Here is a 22,961-nt window from a genome sequence, read left to right as displayed (position 1 = left end):
TTGTAATAGTGAAGGGACGTTACGTGCTCTCTTCGTACGGCACTGAGAGCCGCGGTGTCGCCAATGCGCGCGCAGCGAAGTCGACAGTCATCCGCCTCTATACACCGCGGCTCGCGCGAGCCCTATTAAGGACCGGATATTTTGTAAACAAGCATGAGCGAAGGGTCAATTAATTTCGCTCTTTCCTGCATGCCTCCCCTTCCTGTACACGATGCCATGGCGTCGTTGTCGCCGTCGTTGTTCGCGCGAGGCGAACGGCTGCGCCAAGAGATCCTCCGCGTTCGATTTCGAACGATAAATTCTGTTTTCGAATCGACGTTTTTCCTTTCCCTTTCTCTCGCTCTCTTTCCCTTCTCCCGTCAATTAGCCCGCCAAACTTTCTTGTTGCGCGACCAACGAATTCGTCGACGTGAGATTTGAACGCCGCGGAATTGAATTCGTTAAGGATAATTACGGAGGTAGATAATTACTTCGCGCAGCTACGCGATGCGTTGCATGCAAGTCAAGTGCAGTCAAGTGCGGGTTTCGTCAACGCGTCGATTGACTCCAATTTAGCTGATCTTGCGTCTCTTTCTGGGTCGCACGCGTCCTACTTACATAGCAGTTATAATCTCGACGGAAGGTCTAGCTGAGCATAATTAATTTTAACTACCTCGGCAAAACTGATCTTTAGAGTAACGTGGAATGTAAATTAGAAGTATTTTCTTCGTGCAAGTTTCTTTTTGCGTAATTAAACATTACTAACTTCTAAAATTAAGTGTCGTCTTTGCAACTTATTCACATTTGTTTATTTTTTCCTATTTATTTTAATTTTTGCATAAGTCGAGATTCAGAAGTATATTTATTAAGAATTAAATTGCATTCATTAAGAATTAAAATTTTTAATTTATAAAAAATTAAATTGTCAAAAGTATAGTTCTTTGATATTCAGTATTTACATACAAACACAAAGAAAACTCTAAGGCTCATTTGCATAATATGTATAGCTTAATTCTAAACTTGATTTAATTTACTCCTCTTATCTTTTTTCAGTTCTTAAATTAGAAAAATAATAAGTTAAACTAAAATTTTAATTAAATTATATTGGTACAAATAGGCCTGAACAGGTTTTGATCAGTTTTTTTTATTTTTTTTTAAATTTATTACACAGATTTATCAAAATTAGTTTTCCTTTTTCAATTCTAATCCATTTATTTTTCTCACACAATACTGAAAGTGAAACTTTCTGCAGTCCACACCAAACACGCTTTATGCCACTTCAATTCAATTTGAATTGCCCCGCGCGTAATCACGTGATCCCGCGGCCATTGTACCGGGGCGCGAGTCTTTTCCGGTTTTACGTGAACGGACCATTTCCGTTAATGTTGCGCGCGTCCTGCCGCGTTCGAATCTCACTCGTTGGAGATTTCGGATCACGAATTGTGTCGACGGAATCGCGTTCTCCTGGATCGTTCGTGTGAATCTAAACGCGAGTGCTAATGAACGCGAGTGCCGATAAACGCGAGTGCCAATAACATGAGTGCCGTTGAACATTTTAGTCGTCGATGGAAGAATGCCATTTTCGTACGACACCTTGGAACCTGTTGCAGGAATCTGGATTTTTGGCGCAAAGGTGAACCGAACTCTGCTTGGATGGTGAGTTTTCTGTATTCTATCATGAAAGTTATGTCAGTTAATCGAATTTATTTGTGATTGTTGATGTCTTCCCTTTTTAAAGACAATCGAATTAATAACCCAGCGAGAAACGATAATGAATTCGACATCAATTCGACGTCGAATCGACATCGAAATGATGATTTCGATGTCGAATCAATGTCGATTCGATGTACTATTTCTCACTGGGAATTGTTTTATTGACCGCATCAATCGATCCCGAAGGATAAAACAATTGTACGGTATAATTTAATTAAGTTTCCTTCTGAATAAGATAAAATCGGGAATGTAATACTATGTTATTATTCGAAATAGCCATAGGATTTATATTGTTTAAGAATATTAAAAGGGAAATTTATTTTATATCGACATCAATTTTGCTATTGAAGCATTGATACGTCATCAAACGGTGTCGAAGGTACATCGGCGTGAACATAGCTGCGCATAGTAGTATATAATCGTAGCCATTCCTCTCGATATGAACGAGTCGATTGCAAACAGCTACAGCACATGAAATCGTGTGCACGTGAGTTTATGTATATGGAAACAGAAGTATGTAACTAATTATCCAAATTTTTGGATATTTTTAACGGTAGGTTCATAAAAATGATTTATTTAACTTAAAATCTTACAACTCAATCATTTCTTAATAATAATTAAATATGAGTAGTTATGTTATAGGTTAAGTTGGTTATCGTGCCATTTCTTATTATATGTTGCTCGTAGATTAACAGTATATTTACTAAAAACAAAATTTTTTACAATAAAAAAATTAAACGCAAGTTGTACTGTCATGCCGGTACCTTTTAAATTAATTTGGCTACCCAATTTTATCTTTTTCTCTTTTTCTCTTGTCAATCCAGTAGCAATACACGTGTGTAGATGAAATCACAATTGCATCGTCCCGATGGCTCCAATGGGAAAGCGTGGTAAGAAAAGAAAGTTTAACGAACGTAACACACAAAAGCGACCGAAGACGAAAAAGGAAAAGTTCGACTTTCGGAATGCCTCTTATGTGAAAGAGCGTAAAGCAAAAAATGATGAGATTGAGGCTCGTAGGCGAATAGCGGAAGAGGAGAAAATACGTCAGCGACTCGAAGAGACTGATAGTTCTGAAGAGGAAGAGGTAGATCATTGGTTACTCTATTTATCCAAGTTATCTGGCTACAAACACAAAAATTTAGTGAATAAACTAAAAAAATCAATTGTGACTAGTTCGGAGAGTGAAAACGAAGATTCCAACACACAGAAAAAAGATGAAACAGATAAGGATAGGAAGAAAAGAAAGAAGAAAGGAATAGAAGGAATGAAAAGGCACATTAAAGAAGAAAAGAGTGAAGAATCTGAAGCAAACGATGAATCTTCTGATCAGAATGAAGAGATTACAGTTCGCACAAAAGTGGATGACTATGAAGATGCTGAGACTGCCCAGGAGGACATTGGTCATTTGAGAGATCCGTTCTCTTTGCATTTACGCAATGATATGGATGATGAACTGTATAAAGCAGTCTCTGCAACGCCACCAAATATAGAAACTACAACGTTATTGTGGCCCACACTGGGAAATCTGGTATGTCAAATTCCAAAACCAGCTGTTGATCCAAACAATAAAGCAACAAAAGTAAAAAAGCTCTTGGATGATGGTGAGAAACAATATACAAATTATGGTAAGGTTCCAACTCTGATAGAGGATGTTGACTGGAACAAATTACATGTAAAATTACAAATTCAGAATAATTTAATCAAAGCTAATTTTAATAACGTAAAAAATATTGGAGAGAAAGATTCCATACCTATGACTCCTCTTCAGAGAGAACTGTTTTCAGTGATAAATAATTATCAAGACTTGTATTATCCTGGAAGAACATTTTCTAATGCTGACGAGATACGATTCGTCTATTGTTTACATGTAATAAATCATGTGCTGAAGACTCGAACAAAAATACTACATCACACTGCAAAGTTAGCAAAGTCTAATCGTAATGGTATGGGAGAGGTTCCAGATGAATACAAGGATCAGGGTTTAGTGAGGCCCAAGGTACTCATAATAGTGCCATTTAAGCATACTTGCTTGAAGATAGTCGAGATGTTTATCTCAATCTTATTTGGGGAAGATAAAGGCGGTTCTGTCGTCAACAAGCTGCGGTTTATGGAAGATTTTACTGGAAATGAGTTGGCGATGCCCAAAAAGAATCCTAAACCAGAAGATTATAAAATGACATTGCAAGGAAATCTTGATGACAAATTCAAGATAGGCATGGCGCTTACTAAGAAGACCCTTAAGTTATACACGAATTTCTACTCTTCCGACATTTTAATCGGTTCCCCATTGGGCCTCAGGAGAGTAATAGGTGCAGAAGGCGAAGCGGTGCGAGATTATGACTTTCTATCGTCCATAGAATTGTTGATTATGGACCAGATTGACGTAGTTCTCATGCAGAACTGGGATCATCTGTATCAAGTGTTGGATTACGTGCATCTGCAACCCAAAAAGTCCCACGATATTGATTACTCCCGTCTTAGAAGTTGGTGCGTAAACGGCTGGACGAAATATTATCGACAGACGTTGATCTTCTCTAGTATCGAAACACCGTATATAAACACGCTGTTGAGCAAGAAATGCTTTAACTACGCCGGCCAAGTGAAAGTAGCGAATGCGTTAGAGCCGGGTTCGATTCGCGACGTGACTATCAAAGTTCCACAGGTGTTCTATAGATTTGACGCTTCCGATCTTTGTCAGGCTATCGACAACAGGCTGGATTTCTTCCTGAAAGAGATATTACCTCGGTACACGGATCCTATATATAATCACACGCTAATCTACGTGCCGTGCTACTTCGATTTCGTATATCTACGGAACCGCATGATGAAGGAGAAGATGAGTTTCACGATGATCAGCGAATACACCGAGGATCGAAAGGTCGCCCGAGCGAGAGATATGTTCTTTCACAGCGATGCACATTTTCTCCTCTACACGGAACGTTGGCATTTCTGGCGCAGAACGAGGATAAAGGGTATCCGTCACCTCATATTCTATCAATTGCCTACATATCCGCACTTCTACAGCGAAATGTGTAACCTGATGGATAATCTATATCAGAATCCAAGGTCTGGCACGGAGTTCAATATGTCGGTGACTGTCATTTACAATAAGTTCGATGCTCTAATGCTTGCTCAAATAGTCGGTCAGAATAGAGCCGCTAAAATGATAGAATCAGAATCTAAAGTATACACAATTAAATGTTGAGACTTGAATTCTTTTCCTATATACATGTATGTGTATATAACACGTACAAATAATTAAAGTAATTTACTGCGCACCAATTACAATATCGACTTCCCTTTTTTGCCTATTTTAAATAATTAAACAAATAAATTAAATTACATTTATTTATTTAATTTAATTACTGCAATAAAATCTAATTTTATAAAACTTATCACTTATCGTAGATAAATAAATTATTTTGTAAATAAAATGTAAATAATTACTTTATTACATATTGGATCTTTATTTTAATCATATAAAACTTACATAAAACATTTATCGGATGAATTTTATAATAATCACAAACGTGTTAGAATTGTAATGAATCTTTCTATTATATAGAGATGATTGTACTGCACATACTTCTATTTTCAATACTAATAATTACAAAAATATTCTCGAGTATCTTTCTAAGCATTCATATACTGAACATAACTGAGAAAAAAAATCTAAACAATTGATCTTTTATAAAAGTTACATTTATAATCTAGTCGTCACTCAACGGACATACAAAATTTGTTTCATATAATTTATAAGAAAGATAAAGTTTGCGATATAGAATATAATTTTATCTATAATTCCGTTACTTATCATTATTATTGATTTCTTCTATCATGTTTGCGATAGTGTCGTCCATGTTATTCTATAAACAAGTATATTTACTTAAATTATTTTAATGTGTCTAGTTTTTCTATCTGTCTCGAAAAGTAGTTTCTATACAGGTTTCTTATTTGGCAAATTCAGATCAATATTTCTAAATAACGTTCTCTGTCCATAAAGAACTGGAAGAACTGCTTCTCTATATGTACTAATAGGTATTGATACTCTATCAGTGATTACTATAGTTTTATTTTCTTTCACTTTATTACTTTCAACACAAGGTGTGAAAAATCTGATATTCGCTTATGTAACGCTATCATCTCCGTTCGTAATGCTAGTGAAATTATGATAATCCCGCGTTGTCGATATTGACGTGAGTTCTACAGCTGTTTCCTTGACGTTCGCAGTTTCTGTGATGATTTCTGAGAAACTTTTTTGTTGTTGTGTTGTCGGTAAATTAATTTCTTCCAGCTGTTTGTTATCTATCGTCGTAGATCTTGCGGTCATCCTTTCGATTTGTGTCTCTGTAAGAAAAATAATATTGAATTGTAGAGATAATTGCAACGAAGTATTCAAAACAAATTAGATACTAATATATAATTAATTTAGTTGTATTACTATTAATTTTTTATAAAACATTTTTACGAGATAAATGTTACATTTACATCGATATTTCAACATATTTTTTTATTTCGACGGTATTTATATTATTTGAACTTTATATGATTAATACTTCACGAGACATTTATACATAAAATTATTTATAGCGTAGAAATTAAAAAAAATTAAATTTAACATTTTTGTTATATTAGAATTTCTAACTTTTCAGGGCTTCTAGAGTTTTTGAAATTTATTATAGATTATAAAAATGCTACGATATATCTTTCGCAATTAAATTTCCGTAGTATTTAAACTATAATTCTGTAAAATTTTTCTCATTTATTAGAGTGAAATCAATGAAGGTTTGTGTTGCAATGGTTTGTATTAATTTTTTCATTTAAAGAACTTTCGTGATTTTTAGCTGCAAAAAATACTCGTGCCCCCTTTTATGTTTTAACATAATTTAACACTTTTACCGTTGGGAATCGGTGGCATTGTGGAGGAGTCGAAGGAAGGAGGCTTCACGCACTCCGGCTTGTCGACTCTCACCTTCCTAATCGCTTGATCCTTAGGATTCCAAACAAAGGTGTAATACAAGGAGAGCAGTATAGCAGCCAAACTAACAAATATGACATACGCAACCACCGTCAATACTCGTATCAACTTCTGTTTGTGCTTTGGTTCATAGAGCTTATCCTTTCGTTCTTCACCAGCGAAACGGACTTCGTTAGGTGCCGACGGTTTGTTGTCGCGGTTGCCCAGAGTACGACCGATGCTCGCCATCACGTTGTGGCTCATTTTTCGTGGTAATTGCATCCCCGCGAGAATTCACGTCTCAATCGATGAGACGTTCGTCATCCCGCGGATAGACCTCGATAAGAAAAATTCGAGAGCAATCGTACAACATGCAGGTGTTTCCTTAATACTGAAAAGTAAACGATCCATGTTCGTGACGTTGATGGAAAGCATTAGAATATTCAACTTGTGTGAAAAATGTTGTTCCCGAATGTTCTTTCCGAGAAAAATTAACATTGTACAACATCTATATTTGCATTAGCTCTAATTCTTTAGTTGTTAACTATGCCCTGTCTATTAACTTGGACGAGTTTATTTTCGCAAGAAGCGACAGATTTTAATCCCTGTGAATCGTAACTTTAATTGAGTATTTTTTAGCAAATATATCAATGATATTACATCATCAGCTAACATCAATTTGCATTCTCGAACTTTATATTATTATTCTCGTACAATAGTTCCTTTCCACGGTATATTTCCAAATGAACCGTACCTCGATGTTAAACGCATCTGGAACGACGCGCGTTTATTTCCAGCAGCATCACATGCTCTTAGAATGCTCGGATTATGCTTCCGCCGATTTCGATACAAGAAACGCTTGTTCGAGTATCGTTTAATCACATGACGAGAAACCGACGCGTCCCGTAGACGTGACAGGGCGTGCCTCACCCGAGACGAGCTTCACTCGCAAGCTCCAGATTGTGGAAAGGAAGTTGACTCAAGCGTTTGGGATCGATAGCACATAAGTTTTCTTCTCTTTCGCCTTCACGACGCAACTAAACACGCGCGTTCGTCGCTGGCTATTTCTGTGTGCCGGCTCTCGTAGATGGCCGTATCTCGCTCCGTATGTCGCGAGGAAGGAAAAAAAGCGCACCCACCTCGGATATGTGCTGGGAAACCAGCACCCAGTGCGCAAGCTCCGGGACCTTGACCAGCCGAGAGCTTTTCACTTCTCACGCCAGCCGGGGACTGATAAACTTACGAAGATACACGAGACCAATACCTGCGAAGATCTGCTCCATTTAATCGTACTTTTTTAGGGTTACTGCATTTAAAATGACGGTGATGCATATGATAATCAATGTGAAAAATTTCAGTTTTTAAAACAGTTTTTTAACCATTTTTTTTTGAAAAATAAAAATATATCACGTATCATTTCTAGTGTATATTTTCGGAAAATATTTTTCGCATTTCTTGAAAAGGAAAACTGCAAGAAATACCCACAGATTTATATATAGAAAATAAATTAGATATAATATTAAGAAGAATCTCGATACTTTTACAAATAAATATGAATTGGTAGTTATTTGTTAAAAAGATTAGTGTTATCGGGAGCTGTTTACATTTTATACAATCTGAACGAGTGCCACTACTATTTGAAAGGCTTTATTTATTGACACTTGATCCTCAAGAACCATTTTACAAGTTCTAAGAAATGCAGTTAAAAAAGTGTTTATTTATGTGCAAGAAATTGCATTGCTGCATATGTTGTTTTTATAAAATAAAATAAAGAATAAAGAGAACGTAAAAGAATATATGAAATGTAGAACATAATATTATAAAATCCAAAATAGAATAAAAACAGGAAGTTAATTAAGTTTAATTAATTTATTGACAGTTTTTAAGTTTTTGACTTTTTTTTATTGCACGTCTATCTTGTTTAGATTTTAGTCTAATTCGTGTTAGTGTCTTGTATTTTTATTAATTTTATATTTTTTATTTTGTAATTAAAATATTGCAAGATATATCGGGCATAATTTTTTGCCGTAAAAAGTAACGTCGTAGAAGTACGTAAATTCGCATAATTTACATTCTAGAAGAATCATCTTTCTACAATTTACTGATTAGATGAACTGTTCTATCGAAAATACGGGTAAAAGTTAAGAAAGAGACGAGTGGAATATTTTATCGGTGAGATATAGCACAGTCTTGAAATGGGATTAAATGTAACGAGAGTTGAATAAAGACGGGAGAGCTGCCTCGACTACTAAGCAATTTTGTTTCGAGAATGGATCGACGCAACTTTGTCGCTTTACTTGCTCTATAAAGGGTGGCACGCCTTTGTTTTAGTAGAACGTCACGACGCAGACCCTCGATCTTTTCTTCGACAAACAAGGTGCACTATTCGATCCCTTGATATAAGTTTCGTATAACCAAGAAAACCAAGGCTGCGAACCTTGAAAGTGGCTACAGGTTCTGGAAAATTATGGTCGGACTCTGTCAAATTAGATGAAGTATCGCTCTTTCTGACATATACACAAATGTCTTGTAAAACATATTTCTATAAAATATTGCAAAGAGGAATCCTGGGAGCTCTTTAAAATTAAATTCTTGATTTTTGATAAGATTTATCTCAGCAATAATTTTATTTATTTTTAGTCTAAAATTATTACTAAGAAAGTTTAATGCACGTTATGAATGTTTTATATATAACTCATTGACGACAATTTTTTATTAGGAATTTGTATTAATTATTTTATCCTAAAACCAACGTTTTAAATTTATATGTGATTTTGATTGATTATTTGATGAATTTTTGTTTTATTAGTTTCTTTGTGAAGGGAGAATAACTGTTTTAGCCCAATTATAGTTTTTTTATAACTATAATATTTTTAAGAGTAATAATATTCAGGAAGATATCGGATCTCTGTATGATGTAACGTCGAAGAAGCCATATAATAGATTGAGCTGACCTTGTTTCACTTATTATTCAGTGACATCGCGGATAATCGTATCCACCAATCCATCGACTTATTTCTAAGGCTTTAATCATTGCTCTCTATCTGTCATGTTCGTTAAGAATTCTTTTCTTCTTTTTTATAGACCCAAAAAGAGAAATAATTTCTCTTTCTCTCTCTTTTTCTCATGGTTGGATATATTACTTATTAAAATCTATACTTCTCAATTAAGTAAATGTAATATCATTTCTTGTCTCACAAAAACTGAGAAATGTAATTTTATCAATCATTAAATATAAATACTTTTTAATGATATGTATAAACATATGTATATATTTTTTATATTTGTATTATGCTATAATGCAGACAGATAGTAAAAAATAGCTGATGAATAATTAAATATATAAATATAAAAATATAACGAAAACATAATTTATGTTTATAATAAGAACGTGAAAAACAATAAAAAGATTTAAAAAGATATTCAAATTTACTTTTAAAAAATTAATTTTATGTAAATTCGAAAATTTTAAAACAATTGAATGCTTCGCAGATTTGTTTAGTCAACGACAGCTATTACTTTGGGAAAGCGGGAACATAAACTGCAACAGATGTTCCAGCAGATGCAAGAGCATCAATTTATACAATCCTTTGTCTCGAGTTTTATGTCATGCAAACATATTAATTGAAAATAATCTTACTTGAAATTTTATTTATTTCACCTTATACTTATCAATTTAATTTTACGATGTATGGTTATATTATTTATAAAAAATGCATGTTATTACTGGCGAAAAAAAAGAGAATGCGAGCTTTGTGATTTGTGAACATACAGAAACGTTACGATTCCAGCAACGCTACATGGAAAACCACGGATGACGTAATGCTCATTGTATAATCACACGGTCACGTTTTGCGCGGCTGCGTTTATCTCGGCGTCGTAAGAAAGGCTGGCAGATCCGCGCCAATTCTCTCACCTTCGGAATTTCTCGTTCCCATGGTACGTGACCGTGATTTTACGGTCGGGTCATCCGGCGTCTGATGGAATCCTGGATTGTCGATGAATCTCGAATGGCGAGACGACAGATCAATTGATATTCCGTCACGCGCGATCTGTTCGACCTGATCTTTCGAGGAAGCCTCGTCGTTGGAATAATTTTCCTGAGAATTCCCAATACTACCATTTACACGTTCATTCAACACAACACTCGTTTGTACATCGCCCGGATCATTTTTTCGATCGTTATCAATCGCCAATCGACGATCGTCGGTCTCGTTCGATCTCATCGGTTTCTTCCTAACGATCTTCAGGAATTTTTGGATCACTTCGAAAAAATCATTATCCCCAGAAACGTCGCGTCGACCGTTGTTATTCGTAACATCGCTATTTGTCGTCGCGTTGCTGACAACAGGAACAAGATACGATTCAACGGTACCGAGTTCCTTTTTGTAATATCGAGTCTTTTCCTCAATAATTGGATTGACGTTAGTAACAGAGTCTTTATGGAAATATTTCTTGCTCCTCTCAATTCCAGGAATAGTCATGAACGTTGATGCGGAGGTCGTGCTTTCCATACTTAGCGTACTTACTGTACGCGCAAGTTCTACAGGTAGATCGGTATTATCACTACTATTAGTCTTTTCTTCGGATATGTTCCCACGCGATTCGTTGTATCGCGAGATTGTGTTGCCCACGCGACTCATTGTCATATTAGGCACTTTTTCCACTGTGATGGATGAGTTATGTCCGCCAGTTGTTTCGTGCGACGAATTTTGTTTTTGAGCGCGTTGAGCGTTCACAAGCAAGTGTCTCAGCTTTCGCAATGTCGCGTTCAGTCTTCGTTTTTTTTGGAAATTTGGGTCTTGGGGATCGTCGCCGTACGCGTCCTCCTGCGTCATGCTCCCAAGAAAAGGCTTCTGCAAAAGGAAGCCGTTGTCTTTTTTCGTCACGTCCGTCTTCTCCGAGGGCGGTGCGATTAGATACTGCAACTGCGGATCCGTCCGTAGACGTTCTCGCAATATGAATCTCGGATTCGGCGGCTCCCACAGGAATAAGTAGTAGGCGCTCAAGAGAATACCCACGAAACTTACCGAGAACAGGTAGGCCATCACGGTGACCACGCGGATGATCTTCTTGGGTCCGCGATTCTCGTAGAGATCCGCGTTCGCTGCTTTCGTCGGCACGTCCGTCGGAGCATCCGGCGTGGATTTTCCTTCGCCGCTGCTGTCCTCCTTGTTCATCTCGGCTCGCGTACGAACTTCAGGTTATTTTGAGGTGTCAGCGTCGGAATTTGAAATGTGTCAATCGAAAACCTAGGTCTTCTCAGTCATGACTGTGCGTTCTCACGCACGTCGCGAAAAAAGGTCTCCTCTCTTCGCCGTTCATCGCGAGACGAAGCGATCTTTCTCTCGAAAAATTTTCAAATGGAATTCTTCCCCGGCGAACTATTTGCATACGGCCAAGACGGCGTTTCTCGACGATCCCCGGCAGTTTTTATCAACTGCCATTCGTGATTACGTAGAAGACGGGAAACGAGAATCTGTTATCTGCCGTTTGTTTTTAGCGTTCTTCGCGAGCCTGGCCCGCGTTAATCACTCGAACGTTTGTTACTTCAAGCACCCACACGCACACAAGGGTGGTAAATAAAAGACAGAGGATCATCCGCTGATCATGGGGAAGCGTTCCAGTAGCGATAACACGCACGACTGCAAGCTCCCGAGGAGCGACGCGCCGCGGGAAAGCTCGACTTTGCGGCGTTCACCACGTGTTCAATCCCTCGCGCAAGCGTCCTCGCGTACCTGCCACATGGCCCCGAGCTTGTACCAAATTCTGACGACAGTCTGACAGTTTCCGAGTGACTCCCAAGATCTTCTTCTATCGCTGCTAAGTAAAATGCCCATTTCGTTTCGTTGATGAAACTATATTGGGTATAACTTTATCATTGTTTCATCGTTCTTTATATATACGTGTTCATTAATTATCCTTTCATATCCGGAGAATTAGAATTCATCTCGTTTTGTGACAATTTCTCGTCCTTTTCTACGACACTCGTATCCTTCTGCTTAAACTGCAGCAAGGAGTCCGTGCTTGTAACGGAAGCAAACGACTTCTGATCGTCAAAATCCTCTTCCTCGCGCTCCGAAAGAGTATTACTCTCGTCTCTCGAGAAATCCGGCGATTCGTCAGCGACTAAACACTCCCTATTGCGCTGCCCTACCTCGTCTAAGCAACCTTCGCCTGCGGTCTTTGAAGATCTTTCGGGGCATCCTCTCTCCTCGTCGTTCGCGGACTTGTTACCGCTGGTCGAGTTCAGTTGCCGCAGCAACCGATGCAACCAGTTCCGAAAATACTCCTTCGTGACAATCTCATTTTTGCTTTTCGTGGACAGAAAGCGGATATTTTCCCGGCGCTTCTTCTCGGCCTTCAAGGATTCCTCGAATTTCCGGAAGTCCTCCGCCGTGAAGATGTTCCCGTCCAATCTCAAATCAGGATCAGTTAACATCGACGTCAGTTGCCACTTTCTGGTTTTTTCGTTCTCCTGTACGTGGTTGTTCGATTTCCAATCGTTGTTCTTCCCGGCGGAGGTAGATCCTTGTTCCGAAACAGGGTCAGATGTTTCCAAAGCCATCGGGGTGGCCTCTTCTTTCTCTTCGGTAAGTGACTGTGAACTTTCGTCATTTGTCTTCGCGGTTAAAGCCGAGGGAACTCTCTCGGATCCGATCGATACCAACGGCAAATTGGAAATGGATTGTTGCTCATTGAGCAGACGAAAGATTTGCACTAATAGATCGTTGGATCCTTCGAAAGCAGAAGATGTCGACGCAGGCGTTCGCTGATTCTGCTGCGCGATTAATGAATTTAACGCCGACATCAACGTAGGCGCGTATAATAAAACAGCCAGCCTATATAAATAATTAATCATTATTTTAAATGAAAGTTTTAAAAAGCGATTTATTAAAAGAATTAATTTTATTTTATTGACTTATTTAGAAACGTTATATTTTCCTTGATTCTAATCCTGAAATGATTCTACTATTTTACAATATGCAGTATACAATGAAAATATATCTTGCACATTTTTTAAATTGTTATTATTTACTTGAATTTTTTGTCGTTAACGATTCTTGGGAAATATCTTTATAAATCTCGAGAAGTGAATAGGAAGCACTTAGGAACGAATATGAACAAGTGAATAAGCGGACCATAAATACCTCAGAAGTTGAATTGCGAGACCGCTGGAATCTAAAATAGGATCAGTCGCCGATGAATGCATTCTAGGATTGTACGCCGTGTGTACCGTGCTTCTCGGGGTTGGCATTCTTTTTTCGATTCGCGGATTCGTTCGATTATCACGTTCACTGCTGGAACTGGGATTATCAAATCAAAGAAGTCGTCATAATTCATAAATTACAATTATTTATGAGATTATAGTAAAATATTTCAAAAATTAAAAAAATTATAGGATAAGAAAAGAGAAAAGAAAGCAATCGTGTAAAGATATATTTTTATAATTTCTGTATTATTAGAATAATGTCTCTTAATAATTTAAAATAATTTAAGATGATTCTTTAAAAAAAATAAATAATCTTAAATAATTTTAAAAAATTATTGATTTTATGTAGAAGGTAGTTCGATCATTGTATTATTTGCGAGTACTGCATATCGTACATGCTAACATTCTTGTCAATTTCTTCATAATTTAAGATCTTTAACATTTCAAATCTAATAATCAAAGAGAAAATCGGCTAAGGATAATCTTTTCAATCCTCGGAACTTCTTTAACTTTTTCTTTCCTCCGCATTATATCTTATCTCTCAGGATTATACCTTTCCGCAGAAAGCCCTCTTCGATGTTGCGATTTTTTCCCTTTGTTTCTCCGAGACGAGGAATTACGGTAAAGTCGATCGTCCGTCCCCTCCTTGCGAAACATTCTTAAGAAACTCGCGTACTTCGGCGTGGACACGTGTCTTTTCCAGAACGACTTTCCATCCGTCGGCACCCTGCCGTTTCTGATCCTATTCCTGACAGCCTTTTCATCTGAACTGAAAGCATCCGAAGTCGTTAGCGTATCCTTGACACGTGGCTTGATTCTTTCCGTCGTTCTCGAGCGATCCTGCCGATTGTCGGCTGCTAAATCGAGTTTGGCCGTGATCATCGCCCGATCTTCCAGATCTTCTAGTTTACGTTTACTGCCGCGTCCTTGTCCCGCCACGTATCCGTTTTGATCAGTCACGACGCTTGACTCGGTGGTTTGCAGCAGGACATTTTCCTGACAGTTGATCGGTTGCGGATTGACCGATCGTTTATCGCTGTTGTTTATTGCGAGAACATCGTCGGGCTTGACGAGCCTCGATGGATGGAATCTCTTGGCTACGTCGCTGATGATTTTACTGACACTCTGGCATGTTTCCATCGACTCCTTCGAGTCTCGCTGCTTTATCTTTCCGTTGTCGTTCCGAGCCGGCGCTGTTCCGGCGCAATTCTGCAAAGTCTGGATAATGTTAAATCGATCGAATGTTGTTGTGCGACAGGATGAGTAATTTCGCACTTTTCTTTTTTAGTTCCGTACTTCGCAGCGCAGAACCAATTGACATTTTATAGCGGAACTTGGAAGTCGCTAAAGACGGAATTTCCAAATAAACAGATAAAAGGTTTACGCTGTGCTGTAAATTCACCCATACAGTCGCAAAATAGTGCAAATATCGTGACGATTTCTAAACATTTATTTTACATCAAAAGAAAGCGATCTTTTGTTTGTACGAAAATGTATATTGTCCGCCGGAATTATATCTATACAATCGAAAGCCTGCTGCATCTTGAACCTGAAATAGATGCGGCTGGACATTTTACAAGGCTATTGTTTTATCTTATGCCGATTGCTATTTTGAGATTGTTAACGTTTCCCTGTCAGCAGGTTGCTCAGTGGTTTACTCAATATTTATCTGAGAAATACTATCTTTGAAATTAAAAATACTATCTTTGAAATTAAACATTCTCCAGAAATAGTATACAACCTTATTTACAAATGTGACAATCAATAATCCGATGTTGTTAAGTTGAATTAATTTCAAATTATAGAAATCGTAGAAGTGCGTACTAGCTTGTGAAACTTGCGATCTTTAATGAGTGATAATTTTTGTTGAAAAAAATATTCAATGGTACGGTACACAAGAGCAACTTATTCTTTCGGAAAATCGCTTCAAAATTCAAAATTGCATTAGTAGATGACAATATAACCAAATTATAATTTCAGTTGCTGAAATTCGGTGGACACTAATATTAATTTGTCATAACGACACACAGCAGAGAAGTCAAGTAAGCTTATGAGGAAAAAAAAATTATTCGTTCTCAACTCTTTCTTCTAAAGTTGCACTTAAGAATGCACTATCGCGGAAGTAACTTAAGATATCTAATTACATAGGTTTGATTAACGTACGTTGTTGTCTGATTGCAGTTTCTTGACTGTGGCGTAGAAGGCGGAAGTTCCCGGGAGGTGTTCCTTAGCAGTTCTCGGTAAGTTGTTAAGTTTCTACAAAATTGTTAATTACAACTAAATCGTTTTGCAACTGTGTAACAGCATGTTAATTATTATTGTATAAATTGCAATATGTTTTTTTATTGGCAACCCACAAATATAATAAGAATTATGATTATAACGAATTATATCATGATATTTTTATTTAAAGATCAAAATATTATAGGTTTATAGTTTTACACAAAATTATTACTATTAGAAAAAAATATGTACGTTAATCAAAAATGGTAATACTCCATTATTACCTCGGGCGAATTTTCTTTCTGTTTTGTTGATTGCTGATTTATCGAGCAACCGTTCCTTCCGTCAGCAATGCGGCATTCGTGTTCGAATAATGCACAAGATTGACGATTGTTTCTTTTCCGTGGATTGAAATGTTTCGCTTGTAACCCCGAAGAAACTCTCGTGGAATATGTTCGATTTCCAGTAGAAAATTCGTTCCAATTACACGTTGCCGCGCGCTGCATCGACAATCGCGATAAGCAAATCAATAATCTTGATTCTACTATATAGGGGAAATTTTTATTTCATATATGTGATCAATGACCTGATTGTAAAACGCATTCTGGCATCTCGCAAATCTGTCGCGTTCGACCAACGGTGATATTCTGGCCCTCATCAATTCCCTCTCGATCGCTGCATAATTTTCATTTATATGTCTTATATAATTCTTAAGCAAATCGTTGTATCTGGCTGTGTTACTAGTACATGGCGATCGGTGAAATTTGTTACGAGATTCAGTATAATAAGACGACCCATTATTTCTGCGTCCAAAAAAATTTCTTAACAGACTGTTGAATGAAAATTTAAAGAGATGCACATAAATGAAGATTGCCTCTCTTTAAGATATTATTGATTGCTATATTATAAAAAATATTGTCTTTGTTCCATTTTCAAAGAAATCATTTATTTTTTTTTTTAAGAAACAAGTTTCTTGAAAGAAAGAGAAAGAATATAAATTACAGTTGATATGGTTCCTCCGGTTCCAAGCGATTGCCATCGTCGAGAATGGTAAAGCTTATGTTGAATCGCAATCCTTGATTTGATGGATGGGACAGGGAGGATAGGTGTCTCATTAAGTGATTAGCGCGCAGCAAATCAGGAAGACGTATATCGTAGGTTTGATTCGAGGCGATCAAACGGTCCCAGTAATTACACAGAAATTCGAGATCGCGTCGAGTTCTCCAATAAAGATTATCTAATGGTTGCAAATAGATCGATCGTTTTGGCATTTTTACGTTTTGTGAAGAAATAACTGAGAATTTTGAGAGATTTGTGTTGACCTAAAGATGTGTGATTGTATGTAGGTTGTGGGTCTTTTCTGCCTGAATCGTTATTTGTTTTCTTGGCTACGTCGATCGAATTTGCAACTTTTACAACATGAAATTATTTCTTCACAACATGATTGACAATGTTCATTCAACTTATTTCTATGCTAATTATTTACAAATTCTTTTGTCAAAAGTCTTGAACTAAACTAGGATTCTTTCGGTCATTATTTAATAAATATATAAATAGGATTAGTAGGTAATATCTTTTTTTACAGAAAATGTAAAAGTATAACGTAAAAAAACATCTTACAATTTGTAATTATTCTTTTTGCATATAGTGCATAGATTTATTCTTTTTTGAAAGATACATTCTAAGCGTAATAATATTGGTTTCGTTGTGTAAAAATCGCACATTGTAGTATTCTTGATATGTTATGTCTTGAGAGTCCGTCTTGTTTATTGTTGTTTTCTGAATGAAGCTGCTGATGATTTTTCTCGCCTCTTGACAAGTAATGGACAAAATAAACTATCAACTGAATGTATAATGAAACTCATTACTTCGGAATATCAATAAATATCCGGCGATTTTACTTTTTTATGGATGTCGGATTGTAGAAATGGAAACGTGCAATCGAAAGATTTATGCTGCGACCGCGCAAAAACATTCGCTGTTTCCTGTGTATATTTTTGCAACAGCGTCCTGATTAACGTTACACGTATACAGGAATGCGGTATTCGTAGTGAACGAACTATAAAACCGTTCTTTGTAAAACAACTCTGTACTTTGCTATCTAAATTTTTATTCAGTTTATTTATAAAATAATTATTTTTAATAATTGTTTTTCTGTATAGAAAATATCCGGAAAAGAATAAGACAGTTAAAACACTATAGATTTTCGCAATCAATAATATTACATACCAATGTTGACTATATACAAATTTCTGTATAATTTTATAGCATTTTAGAAAATTTCTTAGATTTTTTACGAATCTTAGAATATTTCAGAATTCACTGCATAATTTACGAAAAATTATAAAAAAAAAATGTAGACTCTTTCACTATTTCTTACAAAAGTTTTGATTCATAATAAACCAATGCGCTCTGTCAATATTGGTAATTTATAAGAGATGCCAATTGACTATTCGCAGAGCGACCAATGCACTGCTAATATTTGTAATAGAGTTGTCAATGCGCTGTCATTATTGACTGCTAAAAGAAATGCATTGTTAACGTTGGATATTGATAGAAATGCCAATACATTTCCAATATTGGCTATTCATTGAATGTTAATGAGTTATCAATATTGACAATTCATATGGGCTGTCAACGTTCTGCCAATATTAGCAATTCATAGTTCTGCCAACGTATTTCCAATATTAGCTATTCGCTGGACTGCTAATATTATATGCCTATAATGGATGTCAATACAGCTAGGTTTAAACCATTTTACATTTTATTAGCTTGTTATCCCACACAGCACACTTTATTCCAGAAACGTCCTCAAGGCATCTTAAAATATTTTTATCCTTTTGACCATCTTTAGAACGTCCCTTAGAAGTCTGCATTGTAGGATTTTATCTTTATAAATTTGATTTATATTTATGAAAAATTTCTTTAGAATTTATATAATACGAATCGTAACTTTTTAAAAATACTGAGAAAATCTACAACTTTTTTAAGGATTTTATTAAAATTTTTGTATAATTTTTTTTTTTACATATAATTTTGCATGTTATTAAAAAAGTACGGAATTCTTGTGCAAATTCTTTTGCAAAAATGTGTCCGTATCCTTTTGATACAATAAACGCGAAAAAATTGTTTTCATAAAAATACTGATAGCATCTTTGGATAATCGGATGTCCGCGACATTAAAACTCGCTCATTGCTCTGAGATTATATGTATTGTCGTCGCTTTTTTAAATTTAATTACTATACTCCGACATGTCGGATAGTCTCAGATTGAGAGTCACTGCTCGAGGGGAACGATGTATTGCGCCGTGCGGCCGTGCGCGTGCGATGCGAGTCATTCGAGCAGACGAAGTGAGACGTGACGGTGACGGTGCGAGACCACGAGACGTCACCTTGGCTTTTTTGCGTGTTTAGCAGGATCGTGTGCGATACGGCTTCGTATTCAGAGTGAATTCGGAATGTGTTGCGCGCTACAATCGATAAAACACACGAGCCTTCAGCTATCATCCGCCGCCACGCCGACGTAAACATAACCTAATCCTAACCTAGAGACGCAACTCTTTCCAACCACTTTTCCGTGAGTACCCTAGAAATCCTAGTGTTAATTCGTCGAACCTAACCTCGTCCTATGCTCGATCATATGACCGATTCCGCAGACTCGTGCTTAGGCTCTTGGGGATGCATGTGGCAAAAATCTCCCTCATTGTTTACATCTTACATGTTATACACATGACGTGTGTGCGTTGTGTATGTGCGTTGATGGTTTTTCCCGGGTTTTTTTTTTAACCGACACTGACTCTGATTGTTACTTTTCTCATTGTAAGCCTTAAAAATATTTATTGCAACTTATGTATACGTGACTGCCGTTGACGTTGCTGCGTAGGTAGCGCAACTTGCTCCACCATTTGTGCGAACTTCGGAGAACGTCGTGATTGCATTTTGCGCGGCACGTCGACAAAAAATTCGATCAGTGATTTGCCGTAGTAACGATTATATGCGGAAAGAGTAATTGCGGTAATTGCGATTAGCAACGAGCAGTGTTGTTTTGGTCCGAAACGTCTTGACGTTATTTTTATTTAAGATATATATGCGTACAATGTAGATTACGTGAATTGTATTCTTGGCTGTCGTCCATCGTCACTTCTTCTCGAATTTTCACGCTGACTCACGTTAGAACATACTAATGAGAGACACGCAGAAAGATATACTGATAAAAAGAATCGGTTTAGGTAGAAATTACTTTTCCTTTTTTCTTTAATTCTGAAATCTCATCTTTTCCCCTAATGAAACTTTAAGTGAAATACTTTTGAAACTGTCGTGATGAAATAAAAATCACTTTGACTTGCACAATTTGTTCCTTCGACTTTTGTTTTATGGAAGCATGCATGATTTTAAACGTGAGATAGATTTCTCATTCATAAAGATGTTACTGTTTGTAAATGTCAGTAGATGTTGGTTGTCGTGTAATTTTTATTTGCATTATTATCAGTATACATTTTAGCTGTGATTGTATTTAAAAAGATGCACTAGAGGAATTGAAACTCTTATGGCAATTTGTTTAGGATATATGGTACTTTATGAGCGTCCTCTGAACAACCTGTTAAGATGGAGGATTTGTCGGGGGAGTCCTTTCAGCCAATCTTGAGCTCTCAGGAGGAAGACAATTTTCAGCAGTTAAACACCGTGTCAATCGTATCGATTCCACTTTTGCTCGGAGTAGGTATATCTTGCTTGTGCGCTGTGCCTTTAAGGCTTTTAGAGTAATTAAGATCTCAGGCTGGATACATTGGAGTAACTTTTGTATCGTAGGTCTCTTTGGGAATCTGTGGGATTGTGTTTGTGTCCGTTTGGCCAGAGGAGCAGAACAAATGCGATACATATTTTATATACTTATACCTTCACTGTGCCTATTGGCTGATAGTCATGACGATAGACCACGTTGTCAAGGCGAGACACCATAATTTGCGCATTAATGGGTACCTAGATTTCTATCAGTCGACATATCAACTTATAAGGACGCCTCTTTTCATCGCGTCATTGTGGAACACATGCTACTTGTTGCTAGCTGTAATTTTACATCACACGCATAAAGTCGACTACGAACGATATTGCAGGACATCAGAGTGGTTCACGCCACTTAACTATATTTTTCTTTTGACTGTTTTGGAAGTCGTGATAATCGTGCCAGCTTATATTAATTATATCAGTAAGTATCTTGCAAAGGGAAAATGTAGAAAGAATTAAAGTAAATTGTTAGAAAAAAGAAAGTTTGTAAAAAATAGTTTTCTTCAGTTCTCATGTAAGTCATTTATAAATATTAAAGACATTTTAACAAATTATATAAAAAACATTTTAAAAACATTTTTAAAAATTATTTAAAAACATAATATAAGTAACATGAAAACTAATCTTTTGTCATTAAACTTTTTTCCCAGAGAAGAAAAATTTGTTTCAATTGAGATTAAAGTATTTAGAGTATGAACTTTAAATAATAATACTAACATACTAAAAGTCTCGAAATTAATTGTCTTTTATTACGATTTATTAATATTTTTTTCTCATATAGAGAAAGTTATGAGATTCAATCGATTACGTCCACCGCCTGACGTCACTCGCGACGAATGGCTGTCGCCCTTTACACAAGATTCCTACTCCGGAATGGGGGAAATTGGGTATCATCAAAGGGGGAGGAATTTGGAGGAACTGCTGGAAAAGCAGGCAGACTTGATAAGGTATCTAAGGGATCACAATTCAAAGCTAGGTCATAGAATAATGTTATTAGCGTCTCGTAGAGCAACAGAGACATGAAACAAATTACATATTTCTTAAGAAATGACGAAAGACGCTTATTATATTATTATTTAGAATCGTGATGTTAATTGAAGATCAGGATTTAAATTTTTCAAATGTGATATATATTAAATTTAAATAGTAAATGTATAGATGTATAACAACATGTATCAAATAATTAGAAAATTATACTATCATGAATTTTCTTAAAAATTAATTCTTACAACTTGCATATTTTATAACTGTTTTTTTCACATCGTTTTTGAGACATCTGTTGCGTAAGGTGTATCTTCATCTTTTGTATCTTCATCTGTACATTTTTTCAATTTATTGTATCCATAGACACATTGTAAATAGGAGATTTTAGTTAAATAAATAGCACTGTTTAATATTTACCATAAATGCATTATATCAAATAATTAAAATCAATATATTAAGAATATTTTTTTAAATATTTGCTAATGTACCAACGAAGAAATTTTACGTGTCCGATGGAAAAATTGGAAGGTATTTCTGCGAAAAAAATACAACTATACGTTCATTGTCAACTCAATAAAATATATGTATATTTTTTTCCAGTAGCAACCATCATTTTACATACATTATTATTTCGCATACATAAGGCTATATAAATAATTATTCAAGCAGCGGTTTCTTTTAACAAAACTCAACAGCGTGTCATCGTATCTCACACGTTATACGATATTACATCAAAAATTTACATATAAATCTCGATTACGTTAACATTAAATCGGCGTGATATAACATTACATTGCGTTTTCTTGAGTCTCAAAAAGCAGCCGGTTTCCATTGCAGCGGTAGAAAGCAGAACCGATAAGATATCGCTATACCAAGCCACGTTTTCCTCGCTCGCAATATTTACTCGCGCAAAATCAGAATCGCATCTCTTTTTCTCTCAATGTTTCATTACAAACTTGATAAATGTATATATCATATACAGTCGCCTCTATACACATGCAGTCGTATAATAGTATAAGTAAAACCTACTTGGTATGGTGACAATAAAGGTTAATACGTATCGGTAGTTTTATTCTCTTAACTTAATAGTAACGTCTGTAGGAA

The 22,961-nt window shown here is 36.2% G+C and overlaps 5 protein-coding genes across 11 annotated transcripts; 2 read left to right on the top strand and 3 right to left on the bottom strand.

The window, feature by feature from the left end:
• The first annotated feature begins 1,498 nt into the window (after positions 1-1,498).
• LOC105836232 (transmembrane protein 192) lies at positions 1,499-22,280 on the top strand. Of its 5 annotated transcripts, XM_012680129.3 has the most exons (5): positions 1,499-1,635; positions 16,047-16,105; positions 20,651-20,804; positions 20,898-21,294; positions 21,655-22,280. In XM_012680129.3, exons 3-5 carry the CDS (start codon positions 20,694-20,696, stop codon positions 21,894-21,896), a joined length of 750 nt encoding a protein of 249 aa, XP_012535583.1. In that variant the 5' UTR covers positions 1,499-1,635; positions 16,047-16,105; positions 20,651-20,693; the 3' UTR covers positions 21,897-22,280. The 5 variants fall into 5 exon arrangements, with proteins under 5 accessions (XP_012535583.1, XP_012535580.1, XP_012535582.1 ...); XM_012680126.3 differs by lacking the exons at positions 1,499-1,635; positions 16,047-16,105 and adding an exon at positions 19,402-19,665; XM_012680128.3 differs by lacking the exons at positions 1,499-1,635; positions 16,047-16,105 and adding an exon at positions 19,842-20,102.
• LOC105836229 (digestive organ expansion factor homolog) lies at positions 2,094-5,038 on the top strand. Of its 2 annotated transcripts, none has more exons than XM_012680122.3 (2): positions 2,094-2,245; positions 2,517-5,038. In XM_012680122.3, exon 2 carries the CDS (start codon positions 2,561-2,563, stop codon positions 4,898-4,900), a length of 2,340 nt encoding a protein of 779 aa, XP_012535576.1. In that variant the 5' UTR covers positions 2,094-2,245; positions 2,517-2,560; the 3' UTR covers positions 4,901-5,038. The 2 variants fall into 2 exon arrangements, with proteins under 2 accessions (XP_012535576.1, XP_012535577.1); XM_012680123.3 differs by having other exon boundaries at positions 2,107-2,245; positions 2,520-5,038.
• LOC105836231 lies at positions 5,143-12,272 on the bottom strand. 2 transcript variants are annotated; one of them, XR_003626470.2, is made up of 4 exons: positions 7,407-7,869; positions 6,756-7,043; positions 6,595-6,685; positions 6,025-6,042 (listed from the first exon to the last, which is right to left on the bottom strand). XR_003626470.2 is itself a non-coding variant. In XM_012680125.3 (2 exons), exons 1-2 carry the CDS (start codon positions 11,830-11,832, stop codon positions 5,822-5,824), a joined length of 1,485 nt encoding a protein of 494 aa, XP_012535579.1. In that variant the 5' UTR covers positions 11,833-12,272; the 3' UTR covers positions 5,143-5,821. The 2 variants fall into 2 exon arrangements, 1 of the variants encoding a protein (XP_012535579.1); XM_012680125.3 differs by lacking the exons at positions 6,595-6,685; positions 6,756-7,043; positions 7,407-7,869 and adding an exon at positions 10,569-12,272 and having other exon boundaries at positions 5,143-6,042.
• Positions 14,152-16,093, bottom strand: LOC118644391. The gene is made up of 2 exons (XM_036282910.1): positions 16,029-16,093; positions 14,152-15,074 (listed from the first exon to the last, which is right to left on the bottom strand). The coding sequence occupies exon 2, from the start codon at positions 15,003-15,005 to the stop codon at positions 14,400-14,402; it is 606 nt and encodes a 201-aa protein (XP_036138803.1). The 5' UTR covers positions 15,006-15,074; positions 16,029-16,093; the 3' UTR covers positions 14,152-14,399.
• LOC118644389 lies at positions 16,112-19,091 on the bottom strand. The gene is made up of 3 exons (XM_036282899.1): positions 17,091-19,091; positions 16,675-16,891; positions 16,112-16,588 (listed from the first exon to the last, which is right to left on the bottom strand). The coding sequence occupies exons 1-3, from the start codon at positions 17,357-17,359 to the stop codon at positions 16,346-16,348; spliced, it is 729 nt and encodes a 242-aa protein (XP_036138792.1). The 5' UTR covers positions 17,360-19,091; the 3' UTR covers positions 16,112-16,345.
• Positions 22,281-22,961: the final 681 nt, after the last annotated feature.

The sequence above is a fragment of the Monomorium pharaonis genome, chromosome 1, assembly GCF_013373865.1.
Source record: "Monomorium pharaonis isolate MP-MQ-018 chromosome 1, ASM1337386v2, whole genome shotgun sequence".
In the NCBI taxonomy this organism is placed as follows: domain Eukaryota; kingdom Metazoa; phylum Arthropoda; class Insecta; order Hymenoptera; family Formicidae; genus Monomorium; species Monomorium pharaonis.
Note: the sequence above shows the minus strand (reverse complement) of the source record. Positions and strands in the feature narration are given on the sequence as shown.